Source organism: Tachyglossus aculeatus, chromosome 7 (genome assembly GCF_015852505.1).
Source record: "Tachyglossus aculeatus isolate mTacAcu1 chromosome 7, mTacAcu1.pri, whole genome shotgun sequence".
Classification (NCBI taxonomy): domain Eukaryota; kingdom Metazoa; phylum Chordata; class Mammalia; order Monotremata; family Tachyglossidae; genus Tachyglossus; species Tachyglossus aculeatus.
In genome coordinates, this window is record NC_052072.1 from 3855791 (window position 1) to 3870479 (window position 14689).

Below are 14689 nucleotides of genomic sequence, written 5' to 3' on the forward strand. Positions count from 1 at the left end.
AAGACTGTGAGCCCCACGTGGGACCACCTGATGACCCTGTATCTACCTCAGCGCTGAGAACAGTGCTGGGCACGTTGTAAGCGCTTAACAAATTACCTTTATTATTAATCAATCAATCAATCGTATTTATTGAGCGCTTACTATGTGCAGAGCACTGTACTAAGCGCTTGGGAAGTACAAATTGGCAACACATAGAGACAGTCCCTACCCAACAGTGGGCTCACAGTCTAAAAGGGGGAGACAGAGAACAGAACCAAACATACCAACAAAATAAAATAAATAGGATAGAAATGTACAAGTAAAATAAATAAATAAATAAATAAATAGAGTAATAAATACGTACAACCATATATACATATATACAGGTGCTGTGGGGAAGGGAAGGAGGTAAGATGGGGGGATGGAGAGGGGGACGAGGGGGAGAGGAGGGAAGGGGCTCAGTCTGGGAAGGCCTCCTGGAGGAGGTGAGCTCTCAGCAGGGCCTTGAAGGGAGTAATAGTAATTATTACTATTATTTTACAGATGAGGTCAGTGGGGCACAGAGAAGTTAAGGACCCGCATCGCCGATTCACTTGATACCCTTTAATCCTCTCTCTAGCCCTACAAGCACTTATGTCCGTATCTTTATATTTGGCTACTTCACCTGTCCTCCTCCCAGGGTGGCACCTGGAGAGTTTCCAGTCCTCTACTAGTCCCGGCTACGGGGGGGAGAGTGAAGCAGGGGCCCGTCCGGTCCATTCCCAGTGGCTAGCAAGGAGCGGGCCATCGGCAACAAGTCAAAACTCCCCCACACTGGGCAGCAGCGGCCCGGGAGAGAGTCAAGGGCGGAGACTCGAGTTGACTGTGCCGAAGTTGGTGGTGGTTGAACCACTTCGGTATTTTTAACAAGAAAACTCGCCGGGTCCGCTACCGGAACGATGGCAGATGGAGAACGGGGCATATTCTGGGAGAGATGTGTCCGTGGCGTTGCTATGGATCGGAAACGATTTGACGGCATGAGACAAGACTTCCCTGTATATATGTTTGTACATATTTATTACTCTATTTATTTATTTATTTATTTATTTTACTTGTACATATCTATTCTATTTATTTTATTTTGTTAGTATGTTTGGTTTTGTTCTCTGCCTCCCCCTTTTAGACTGTGAGCCCGCTGTTGGGTAGCCCATCCCCACAGCATGGATGTGTATATTTGTAATTGATTTACTCATTTATCTACCTATTTATATTAATGTCCCCCCCTCTAGGCTGTGAGTTCATCGTGGGCAGCCATATGCATGTTTTTTATGTATATATGTTTGTACGTATTTATTACTCTTTATTTATTTATTACTTGTACATATCTATTCTATTTATTTTATTTTGTTAGTTTGTTTGGTTTTGTTCTCTGTCTCCCCCTTTTAGACTGTGAGCCCACTGTTGGGTAGGGACTGTCTCTATATGTTGCCAACTTGTACTTCCCAAGCGCTTAGTACAGTGCTCTGCACACAGTAAGCACTCAATAAATACGATTGATGATGATGATGATGACTGTCTCTGTATGTTGCCAACTTGTACTTCCCAAGCACTTAGTCCAGTGCTCTGCACAGAGTAAGCGCTCAATAAATACGATTGATTGATTGATTTGACAGATGAGGTCACTGAGGGGCAGAGAAGTGAAGTAACTTGCCCAAGGTCACACAGCAGACAAGTGGCCCTCAAAATAACCCCTAATTTTTCCCTGTCGTTGCTGTGGCACAGTTGTGTCCAGTCCAGAGGAGGCTGGTTTACCTCCATGTTGCAAAAAGTTAGGGTGTTCTGATCTTTTCGACATGGACAGGGTTTCCAAGAGAAAGCGGCCAAAAGCATCATGACCTAGAGTAGCAGCGCAGCCTGATGACGATGATGGTATTTGTTAAGTGCTTACTACGTGTCAAGCACTGTTCTAAACGCTGAGGTAGATACAAGGTCATCAGGTTGTCCCACGTGAGGCTCACAGTCTTCATCCCCATTTTACAGATGAGGTCACTGAGGTGCAGAGAAGTGAAGTAACTTGCCCAAAGTCACACAGCTGACAAGTGGTGGAGCCGGGATTAGAACCCATGACCTTCTCCCCCTTCTAGACTGTGAGCCCGTTGTTGGGTAGGGGCCGTCTCTATAGGTTGCCAACTTGTATTTCCCAAGCGCTTAGTACAGTGCTCTGCACACAGTAAGCACTCAATAAATACGATTGAATGAATGAATGAATGAATGAATAATCCCTGCTCTAATCCCTGGGTTCTAATCCGGCTCTGCAATTGCTTGCTGTGTGACTGTGGGCAAGTCTCTTCACCTCGCTACTCTCCTACTCTTAACCCAGCCCTCACACTCTGCTCCTCTAATGTTGACCTTCTCCCTGGGCCTCCACTCCCACCTGTCATCATCATCATCAATCGTATTTATTGAGCGCTTACTGTGTGCAGAGCACTGTACTAAGCGCTTGGGAAGTACAAGTTGGCAACATATAGAGACAGTCCCTACCCAACAGTGGGCTCACAGTCTAAAAGGGGGAGACAGGGAGACCTGTCTCGTCGCCAACCCCTGGCCCACATCCTGCCTCCGGCCCGGAATGCTCTCCCAAATCCCACACACAATGACTCTCCCCGCCTTCAAAGCCTTATTGAAGGCCCAATTCCTCCAAGATGCCTTCCCAGACTAACCCCACTTTTCCTCATCTCCCACTCCCTTCTGCATCGCCTTGACTTGTTCCCTTTATTTATTTCTCCTACCAACCCCACACCATGTATGTCCAAGCCTGTCATTTATTTATTTCTATTGATGTCCGTCTCCTGCTCCTAGACTGTAAACTCATTGTGGGCAGGGAACGTGTCTATTTATTGTTGTATTGTCCTCTTCCAAGCACTTAATACTGTGTTCTGCACACAGTAAGTGCTCAATGAATATGATTAAATGAATGAGTGAATGAATGAACTTTTCTGGGCCTCAGTTCCTCAACTGTAAAATAATAATAATAATATTGTTGGTATTTGTTAAGCGCTTACTATGTGCCAAGCACTGTTCTAAGCCCTGGGATAGAGACAAGGTCATCAGGTTGTCCCACATGGGTTCACAGTCTTCATCCCCATTTTACAGATAAGGTAACTGAGGCACAGAGAAGTTAAGTGACTTGCCCAAGGTCACACAGCTGAAAAGCGGCAGAGCCAGGATTAGAACCCATGACTTCTGACTCCCAAGCCCATGCTCTTTTCACTAAGCCACGTTGCTTCTCTACCCACTACTCCCCAATTTCTATTCTTTTCTTCAAAATTCCCTCAGTACCTGTTCTCCCTGTACTTAGACCGTGAGCCCCATGCAGGACAGTAAATTATTACTCTAATTATTTATTTATTTATTTTACTTGTACATATCTATTCTATTTATTTTATTTTGTTATTATGTTTGGTTTTATTCTCTGTCTCCCCCTTTTAGACTGTGAGCCCACTGTTGGGTAGGGACTGTCTCTATATGTTGCCAATTTTGTACTTCCCAAGCGCTTAGTACAGTGCTCTGCACACAGTAAGCCCTCAATAAATACGATTGATGATGATGATGATGATGATGACAGGGGCTGTGTCTGACTTAATTTATTTGTACCTATCCCAGTGCTTAGAACAGTGTTTGACTCACAGTAAGCACTTAACAAATACCATAAAAAAGAGGCTTGCATCAGATGATTTTAAGAGAAAAGAAAGGCAGTGGTTAACTGTAAGCTTGTTGTGGGCAGGGAATGTATCTCTCTATAGTTCTGTTGCCTCTCCCAAGTGCTTCGTAGAGTGCTCTGCACACAATAAGTGCTCAATAAATACGATTGAAGGAATGAATGAATCTAATAAGGGCTTTTATTTTTCCGTGTGTTGGGAGAAAGAAGAGATGAGTCGTTTGCCTGGAGCGGAGGGGCCCAGGTCACTGATACACCTATCAATCAATCATATTTATTGAGCGTTTACGGTGTGCAGAGCACTGTACTAAGCACTCGGGAGAGGACAGCACAACAATATAATACAGCCCCAGCTGTAAAATACAATATAATATAATATATTATATTATAACATAATATAATATAATACAACAAGCTTACCGTCTAGAGGGGGAGACGGACGTTAATATGAATAAATTAATTACAGATATGAACGTAAGTGGTGTGGGGCTGGGCTAGGGGAGATGGTGAATAAAGAGAGCAAGTCAGGGTGATGCAGAAGGGAGCGGGAAAAGAGGAAAGGAGGGCCCTGAGGAGCTGATTGAGATGGTACAGTAAATTATGTCAAAGCCACGAGAGTCCTGGTGAATATATCTGGTGTCTGCTCAGAGGAGAAGACTGACCTGGTTGAGTTTCTCCTGAGGGAAAAATAGCAGCCAGTGAGCTTCGTTTGCATGGTTTCTGATAAGGAATTTATTTGACCAGCCTGCTCTCTTCTGGTGAGATGATCTTCCTTTTTTTTTTTTTAATGGTTTTTGGTAAGCATTTATTATGTGCCGGCCACTGTACTAAGTGCTGGGGTGGAGACAAGCTAACCAGGTTGGACCCAATCCCTGTCCCACGTGGGAATTACTGTCTTGATCCCCATTTTACAGATGAGGTAACAGGCCCAGAGAAGCGAAGTGACTTGCTCAAGGTCACTCAGCCGACATCCTGTCCTCCCCGTGACTTTCCCAACGCTGTAGGTGGCACCACCATCCTTCCTGTCTCACAAGCCCGCAACCTTGGCATTATCCTCGACTTCTCTCTCTCATGATAATAATAATGGTATTTGTTAAGAGCTTATTATGTGCCAAGCACTGTTCTAAGCACTGGGGTAGATACTAGCTAATCAGATTGGACACAGTCCCACGTGGGGCTCACAGTCTTAATCCCCATCTTACTGGGGAATAATAATAATAATAATAATAATAATAATAATAATAGTGATGATGATGATGATGGTATTTGTTAAGCGCTTACAATGTACCATGCACTGTTCTAAGCACTGGGGTAGATACTAGCTAATCAGATGGGACACAGTCCCATGTGAGGCTCACAGTCTTAATCCCCATCTTACTGGGGTATACTACTACTAATAATAATAATAATGGTATTTGTTAAGTGCTTACTATGTGTCAAGCACTGTTCTAAGCGCTGGGGTAGATACAAGGCGATCAGGTTGTCCCACGTGGGGCTCACAGTCTTAATCCCCATTTTACAGATGAGGGAACTGAGGCACAGAGAAGTGAAGTGACTTGCCCACGGTCACCCAGCAGACAAGTGGCGGAGCCGGGATTAGAAACCACGTCCTCTGACTCCCAAGCCTGGTCTCTTTCCACTAGGCCACGCTGCTTTTTTCAACCCACACATTCAATCCATCACTAAATCCTGTCGGTCCCACCTTCAGAACATCACTAAAACCCGCCCTTCCTCTCCAGCCAAACAGCTACCAGATTAATACAATCCCTTATCATCATCACCATCATCAATCACATTTATTGAGCTCTTACTGTGTGCAGAGCACTGTACTAAGCGCTTGGGAAATACAAGTTGGCAACATATAGAGACAGTCCCTACGCAACAGTGAGCTCACAGTCTAAAAGGGGGAGACAGAGAACAAAACCAAACATACTAACAAAATAAAATAAATAGAATAGATATGTACAAGTAAAATAAAATAAATAAATAAATAGAGTAATAAATATGTACAAGCATATATACATATATACAGGTGCTGCGGGGAAGGGAAGGAGGTAAGATGGGGGGGTGGAGAGTGGGACGAGGGGGAGAGGAAGGAAGGGGCTCAGTCTGGGAAGGCCTCCTGGAGGAGGTGAGCTCTCAGTAGGCCTTGAGGGGAGGAAGAGAGCTAGCTTGGCGGATGGGCAGAGGGATTGGGGGCATTCCAGGCCCGGGGGAGGACGTGGGCCAGGGGTCGATGGCGGGACAGGCGAGAACGAGGTACGGGGAGGAGATTAGCAGCAGAGGAGCGGAGGGTGCGGGCTGGGCTGGACAAGGAGAGAAGGGAGGTGAGGTAGGAGGGGGCGAGGGGATGGACAGCCTTGAAGCTCAGGGTGAGGAGTTTCTGCCTGATGCGCAGATTGATTGGTTGTCCTCTCCTGCCTTGATTATTTTGTCAACCTTTTTGTTGACCTCCCAGCCTCCTGTCTCTCCCAAATCCAGTCCATACTTCACTCTGCTGCCCGTGTCATTTTTCTACAAAAATGTTCAGGCCATGTCTCCCCACTCTTTAAAAAACTCCAGTGGTTGCCTATCCTCCTCTACATCAAACAAAAACTCCTCACCATTGGCTTTAAGACAGTCCATCACCTTGCCCCCTCCTACTTCACTTCACTTCTCCTCCACCCCAGCCCACACACTTCACTCCTCTAAATGCCAACCTTCTCACTGGGCCTCCGTCTCGTCTATCTCGCCGCTGAACTCTGGCCCGGAACACCCTTCCTCCTCATATCTGACAGACAATGACTCTCCCCCACTTCACAGCCTTACCGAAGGCCCGTCTCCTCCAAGATGCCTTCCCTGACTGAGCCCCCGCACTTTCCTCTTCTCCCTCTCCCTTCTGCGTCGCCCAGACTTTCTCCCTTCATTCATTCCCCCTCCCAGCACCACACCACTTATGTCCATATCTGTCATTTATTTATTTATGTTAGTCTGTCTCCCCCTCACATCAATAGCCCTCACAACAACCCTGGGAAGGAAGGAGAACTTAACAAATACCACCATTAGTAAGTGAACAGAGAAGAGGGATGGACAGAGAGCAAGAAAGGGAGGGGGAAGGAAGGAAAAAGAGATCCGGCCTCCCAAATCGGTTCTAAATTTAAAGTGAATTCTCAGAGATTTTCCCTTGGGGACCTAGGGACTTATAGGAATTTTCCTTTCAGGGATGTGGTGTTGGTTCTTGAGATTGTGGATTGTGGAGGAGGTAGATAGGCACTTAATGAATACCAATGAGCTCCTTTTCCTTTAGGCCAAAAGTCTACCTGATTCCAAAAAGATCAACCAGTACTATGTACTGGACGTCTTTTGTATGCAAAGCCCTGGACTAAGTGCTTGGGAGACTCCAAAAGAATTAGTAGACAAGATTTCTGCTCTCAAGGAGCTGAGAGCACACTGTGTTATGAGCATTGTACTAGTTGCTAGTGAAAGTACGCTAGAGTTAGGAGACGGGATCCCTATCCTCAACGAATTTGCAGTCTACTGAGTGCAAAGTACTGTGTACTAAGTGCCTGGGTGAAGACAATGCAGTTTGAAGACAAAATCCCTCCCCTAGAGGAGCTGATGGTCTGTGGGGAGGTGAAAAAAGAGAAATGGAGAGGAAGCTGGGCGGAAGCAGATAGTATCCATCCTTCAAACTGTTCAGGATGGAGAGCAGAGCAGGAAAAGTCTTCCTAGCCCGGAAGAAAAGGAGCGAGCCGAAAATCTAATATTACACCCCGGAAAAATGTATTTCCTAACTCAGCTCGTTTTCCTGTGATAAATGTGCTAGCCTCTAAAAGCCTACTTGCTGCCTGTCCGAAGAAAGGCCAAGTGCAGGATTTTCCCAAAGAGAAAATTGTCCGCAATGGTGAATCAAAGATTAGAATCAATTTAATAACTCTAATATCTGTATCACTCAAAGTTATATCTCTGCTGCTAGGGGTAGATGGGTTCGGACTCCTTTGATTAAGTTCTCGTTTCCCCTATCCTCTCTCCCTTCTGCCTCACCTAAGCATTTGGTTGTGTAATAATTGTAATAATAATAATGATAATAACGGTATTTGTTAAGCGCTTACTGTGTGCCCGGTACTGTTCTAAGCACTGGGGTAGATGCAAGTTAATCAGGTTGGACACAGTCCCTTTCTCAAATGGGGTCACCGTCTTAATCCCCATTTTCTAGAAGAGGCCGAGAGAAGTGAAGTGACTTGTCCAAGGTCACACAGCAGACAAGCGGCAGAGCCGGGATTAGAGCCCAGGTCTTTCCGATTCCCAGATCCGGGCTCTATCCACTAGGCCACACTGCCTCTCCTAAGCACTTTGATACTTAAGGGGTACGCTCCGGCACTTATGTCCAAATCCTCATATTCTACCATTTTCCTTATCCATAATTTATTGTACCCTCTATCTACCATCTTTTAGACTGTGAGCCCACTGTTGGGTAGGGACTGTCTCTATATATTGCCAACTTGTACTTCCCAAGCGCTTAGTACAGTGCTCTGCACACAGTAAGCGCTCAATAAATACGATTGATTGATTGATTGATCCATCTCCCCCCATAGACAATCAGCTCCTCATGGGCTAGGCTACCAACTCTGTTGTGTTCTTTTAGACTGTGAGCCCACTGTTGGGTAGGGACTGTCTCTATATGTTGCCAATTTGTACTTCCCAAGCGCTTAGTACAGTGCTCTGCACATAGTAAGCGCTCAATAAATACGATTGATGATGATGATGATGATGATGTTCTACTCTCTCAAACACCTAGTACAGTGCTCTCCCCACAGTTAGGTGCTCAAAAAATAGCATCATCATCAGGAGCTTGTCTTCCAACTCTATTGTATTGTTGGCTCCCAAATGTTTGGTATATAGCTCTCTGCACACAGTAAATTCCTTAAGGGTGGGTATCCGGTCTATTAACTCAATTGTCCTCTCCCAAGCAACTAGTACAGGGCTCAGGAACATTATTTATTGAGCGCTTACTGAGTGCAGAGCACTGTATTAAGTGCTTGGGAGAGTACAATAGAACAACAAACCAGCACATTCTCTGCCCACAAGGAGCTCACAATCTAATTTAGTGGGGGGAGACAGACTTGATAGGTTAAGAGTTAGAGGTACATAGAGGCAGAGAGAAGGAGACCGGAGATCCTCTAGACTGTAAGTTTGTTGTGGGCAGGGACTGTATCTGTTTATCGTTGTACTGTAATCTGTCAAGCGCTTAGTACAGTGTTCTGCGCACAGTAAGCGCTCACTAAATACGATTGAATGAATGAGACGTGAAGGAGAATTTTAAGCTCCTTTAGGACAAGGATTGCATCTGCCAACTTGGGAGTGTTGTACTCTCCCAAGCACTTGGTACAGTCAATCAATCCATCCATCCGTGGTATTTATTGAGCAGAGAAGGGGGATTGTAGTAGTAATAATAATAACAATAATAATAATAATAATAATAATAATAATAATAAACAATAATTATGGTATTCGTTAAGTGCTTACTAGGTGCCAACCGCTGTTCCAAGTGTTGGGGTAGATACAGGGTAATCAGGTTGTCCCACGTGGGGCTCACAATTTTAATCCCCGTTTTCCAGATGAGGTAACAATAATAGTAACAATAATAATAATAATTATGGTATTTGTTAAGCGCTTACTATGTGCCCAGCACTGTTCTAAGCGCTAGGGTAAATACAAGGTAATTAGATTGTCCCACGTGGGGCTCACAGTCTTAATCCCCATTTTCCAGGTGAGGGGACTGAGGCACAGAAAAGTGAAGTGATTTATCCAGGGTCACCCAGCAAACAAGTGAAGCAGAGAAGCAACGTGGTGCAGTGGGAAGACCACGGGCTTTGGGATCACAGTTCATGGGTTCAAATCCCGACTCCGCTGCTTATCAGCTGTGTGACTTTGGGCAAGGCACTTCACTTCTCTGGGCCTCAGTGACCTCATCTGTAAAATGGGGATTTAAGAGTGTGAGCCCCACGTGGGACAATGTGATCACCTTGTATCCCCCCCAGCGCTTAGAACAGTGCTTTGTACATAGTAAGCGCTTAATAAATGCCATTATTATTATTATTATTAAGTGGTGGAGTCGGGCGGGGATCGCGCCTTCCAACTCCGTAGTGTCATACTCTCCCGGGTGCTCAGTACGATCCTTCAGTGGTATTTATTGAGCGTCTCCTGCGGGCTGAGCATTCATTCATTCAATCATATTTATTGAGTGCTTACTGTGTGCAGAGCACTGTACTAAGCGCTTGGGAAGTACAAGTTGGCAACATATAGAGACAGTCTCTACCCAACAACGAGCTCACAGTCTAGAAGGGGGAGACAGACAACAAAACAAAACATGTGGACAGGAGTCAAGTCATCAGAATAAACAGAAGTAAAGCTAAATGCACATCAGTAACAAAATAAATAGAATAGTAAATATGTACAAGTAAAATAAATAGAGTAATAAATCTGTACAAACATATATACAGGTGCCGTGGGGAGGGGAAGGAGGTAGGGTGGGGGGACGGGGAGAGGAAAAAGGGGGTTCAGTGTGGGAAGGCCTCCTGGAGGAGGTGAGCTCTCAGTAGGGCTTTGACGGGAGAAAGAGAGCCAGCTTGGCGGACGTGCGGAGGGATTGGGGGCATTCCAGGCCCGGGGGAGGACGTGGGCCGGGGGTCGACGATGGGACAGGCGAGAACGAGGCCCAGTGAGGAGGTGAGCAGTAGAGGAGCGGAGGGTGCGGGCTGGGCCGGAGAAGGAGAGAAGGGAGGTGAGGTAGGAGGGGGCCAGGGGATGGACAGCCTTGAAGCCGAGAGTGAGGAGTTTTTGCTTGATGTGTAGGTTGACTGGTAGCCACTGGAGATTTTTGAGGAGGGGAGTAACGTGCCCAGAGCGCGTCTGGGAGAGTATGCTGGAACAAAGTCGGTAGCCCAGCACTCCACCCTCAGAAAGCATTCAGTCAATCCCCCCGATGGACTCTCCCCACTTGGCTTCCGAGGCTCCCGTGCCCGCGGTCGAAGGAGACTCACGGACTCTTTTCCCCGTGTCTCCCCTGCCCAGGACCCCGCGAACCAGAAAGGCGGGCAGAAAAAGACAGTGTCGTTCAGCAGCATGCCGTCGGAGAAGAAGATCAGCAGCGCCAGCGACTGCATCAGCTTCATGCAGGCCGGCTGCGAGCTGAAAAAGGTCCGCCCCAACTCCCGCCTCTACAACCGCTTCTTCACCCTGGACGGCGACCTCCAGGCCCTGCGCTGGGAGCCCTCCAAGAAGGACCCGGACAAGGCCCGGCTGGACATCTCAGCCATCCGGGAGATCCGGCCGGGCAAGAACACGGACACCTTCCGCCACAACGGCCTGGCGGACCAGCTGTGTGAAGACTGCGCCCTGTCCATCCTGCACGGCGACCACTACGAGTCCCTGGACCTGGTGGCCCGCTCGGCCGACGTGGCCAACATCTGGGTGTCGGGCCTGAGGTACCTGGTGTCCCGTCTCCGGCAGGGCCCGGAGCCGCCGGGGGCCGGCGGGGACCCCCCGAGGCTGGCCTGGCTCAAATCGGTCTTCGAGGAGGCCGATGCGGAGGGCAACGGCATCCTGCCGGAGGAGGAGGCCGTGCGGCAGATCCGCCGGCTGGCCCCGGCCCTGAAGGAGGCCCGGATCCGCCTGCGCTTCAAGGAGATCCAGAGGAGCAAAGAGAAGCTGACCACGCGGGTCACCCGGGAGGAGTTCTGCGAGGTGTTCAGTGAGCTGTGCACGCGGCCCGAGGTGTACTTCCTCCTGGTCCAGATCTCCAAGAACAAAGAGTTCGTCGATGCCGGCGACCTGCTGCTCTTCCTGGAGGCTGAGCAGGGGGTGGCCGGGGCCAGCGAGGCCCTGTGCCGGGACATCGTCCGCCGCTACGAGCCCTCCGAGGAAGGCCGCCGTCAGGGCTTCCTGGCCATCGACGGCTTCACCCGCTACCTGCTGTCCCCCGAGTGCGACCTCTTTGACCCCGAGCGGCTCAAGGTCACCCAGGACATGAGCCGCCCGCTCTCCCACTACTACATCAGTTCCTCGCGGGCCCCGCGTCGGGCCGCGGACCGGCTCGGGGGGCCGGCCGACGACCTCCGGGCCTACGAGCTGGCGCTCCGGACGGGCTGCAGGAGCGTCCAGCTGGACGTCCGCGACGGGCCGGACGGGGAGCCCGTCCTGGGCGGGGCGGCCCCGGCCCCGCCGTCCTTCCGCCAGGCCCTGGAGGTCATCGACCGCTTCGCCTTCGCGGCCTCCGCCTTCCCCCTGATCCTCTGCCTGGACCACCGCTGCTCCGTCCAGCAGCAGAAGGTCATGGCCCGGCACCTGAAGGGGGTCTTCGGGCCCAAGCTCTTCGGCGGGCGGCCCCCGGGCCCGGACGCCCCGCTCCCGTCCCCCGAGGCGCTGAGGGGCCTGGTGGTCGTCGAGGGGAGGAAGCTGCCGCCCGGCTGGGCCGCCCCCGAGGGAGACGTCCCCGACGACCAGGACGGAGAGGGGGCCCGGCGGCCCCTCCGCCTCTGCCGGGATCTGTCCGACCTGCTGGCCGTCGGCCGGTCGGACGGCTCCCGGGACCCGCGGGAGGCGGCCGGGGGCCGGGCCTCCTGGGAGATCCGCTCCTTCAGCGAGCCGGAGGCCAGCCGCCTCGCCAACGAGTCCCCGGAGGTCTTGGTCAACCGCAACAAGCGGTTCCTGTCCAGGGTCCACCCGGCCCCCGGGAGGCCGGACTCCGGCAACCCCAACCCGCAGGCCTTCTGGAACAGCGGCTGCCAGTTGGTGACCATGGACTTCCAGACTCCGGGCCCCATGATGGACCTCCACACGGGCTGGTTCCTCCAGAACGGCGGGTGTGGGTACGTTCTCCGGCCCGCCGTCATGAGGGACGAGGTCTCCTACTTCAGCGCCAATACCAAGGGGGCCGTCCCCGGCATCTCCCCTCAGGCCCTCCACGTCAAGGTCATCAGCGGGCAGAACTTCCCCAAGCCCAAGGGGGCCGGGGCCAAGGGGGACGTGACCGACCCCTACGTCTGCGTGGAGGTCCACGGCATCCCGGCCGACTGCTCCGAGCGCAGGACCAAGACCGTCCGGCAGAACGGCGACGACCCCGTCTTCGACGAGTCCTTCGAGTTCCGACTGGCCCTCCCCGAGCTGGCCGTGGTCCGCTTCGTCGTCCTGGACGACGACTACATCGGGGACGACTTCATCGGCCAGTACTCCGTCCCCTTCGACTGCCTGCAGCAGGGCTACCGCCACGTGCCCCTGCTGTCCTTCGCCGGCGAGCCCCTGGAGCAGGCCTCGCTCTTCGTCCACGTGGCCGTGGCCGACCGGGGCGGCGGGGTGGGGGGCGGGGGCGGCGGGGCCGGGGGGGGGGGGCGGCGGCGGCGGGGGCAAGGCCCAGAAGCGCAGCCTGTCCGGACGCATTGGCAAGCGGGCCCGGGAGTACACCCTGCTGAGGAACACCGGCCTCAGGGCCGTGGACGACGTCTTCAAGACGGCCGTGCATCCGCTCCGGGAGGCCACGGACGTCAAAGAGAACCTGCAGGTAATAATAATAATGATGGCATTTATTAAGCACTTACTATGGCAAAGCAATCAATCAATCAATCGTATTTATTGAGCGCTTACTATGTGCAGAGCACTGGACTAAGCGCTTGGGAAGTACAAATTGGCAACGTCTAGAGACGGTCCCTACCCAACAGTGGGCTCACGGTCTAAAAGGGGGAGACAGAGAACAAAACCAAACATACTCACAAAATAAATAGAATAGATATGTACAAATAAAATAGAGTAATAAATCTGTACAAACATATGTACATATATACAGGTGCTGTGGGGAAGGGAAGGAGGTAAGATGGGGGGATGGAGAGGGGGACGATCAATCGTATTTATTGAGCGCTTATTATGTGCAGAGCACTGGACTAAGCACTTGGGAAGTACAAATTGGCAACATCTAGAGACGGTCCCTACCCAACAGTGGGCTCACAGTCTGAGAGGGGGAGACAGAGAACAAAACCAGACATACTCACAAAATAAAATAAATAGATATGTACAAGTAAAATAAATAAATAAATAAATATGTACAAACATATATACATCTATACAGGTGCTGTGGGGAAGGGAAGGAGGTAAGATGGGGGGGATGGAGAGGGGGACGAGGGGGAGAGGAAGGAAGGGGCTCAGTCTGGGAAGGCCTCCTGGAGGAGGTGAGCTCTCAGCAGGGCCTTGTTCTAAAGCACTGTTCTAAGCGCTGGGGAGGTTACCAGGTGATCAGGTTGTCCCACGCCGGGGGGGCTCACAATCTTAATCCCCATTTTACAGATGAGGTAACTGAGGCACAGAGAAGTGAAGCGGCTTGCCCAAAGTCACCCAGCCGTACAGTTGGCGGAGCCGGGATTCGAACCCATGAACTCCAACTCCAAAGCCCGGGCTCTTTCCCTGAGCCACGCCCCTCCCTGCTCCCTGATCTCCTCGGAGCTTCCTTTTTTTTGAGTGGTATTTTAGTGTCGGTCCTCCCCTCTAGATTTCAAACTCTTTTCCCTTTAATAGCATTTGTGAAGCGCTTACTAAGTGATAATACAATAAGAATGGTACTGGTTAAGCGCCTACTACGTGCCAAGGACTGCTGTAAGCCCCGGGGTGGCTACAGTTTAATCAGATTGGACGCAGTCCTCGTCCCGCGTCGGGCTCACGGTCTTAATCCCCATTTTCCACAGAGGTAACTGAGGCCCAGAGAAGGGAAGGGACTTTTCCAAGGTCACACAGCAGACGTGGCGGAGCCTGGATTAGAACCAGGCCTGGGCTCTACCCACTGGGCCACGCTGCTTCTATTTGGCGGGTATTGCTACCATCTCCTTTTAGACTGTGAGCCCACTGTTGGGTAGGGACTGTCTCTATATGTTGCCAACTTGTACTTCCCAAGCGCTTAGTACAGTGCTCTGCACACAGTAAGCGCTCAATAAATATGATTGATGATGATGATGATGATCTCCTCACGGTGATAATAATGGCCGGGGCCGA

General features: G+C 50.3%; 1 protein-coding gene across 1 annotated transcript in view; it reads left to right on the forward strand.

Moving 5' to 3' along the window:
• PLCL1 (phospholipase C like 1 (inactive)) overlaps nt 1–14689 on the forward strand; it is a 189466-nt gene that overhangs the window by 150567 nt on the left and 24210 nt on the right. The window contains 2 exon segments of the mRNA XM_038749251.1: nt 10730–13033; nt 13035–13214. Of these exon segments, the coding sequence (XP_038605179.1) occupies nt 10781–13033; nt 13035–13214 (2433 nt within the window). The 5' untranslated portion in view covers nt 10730–10780.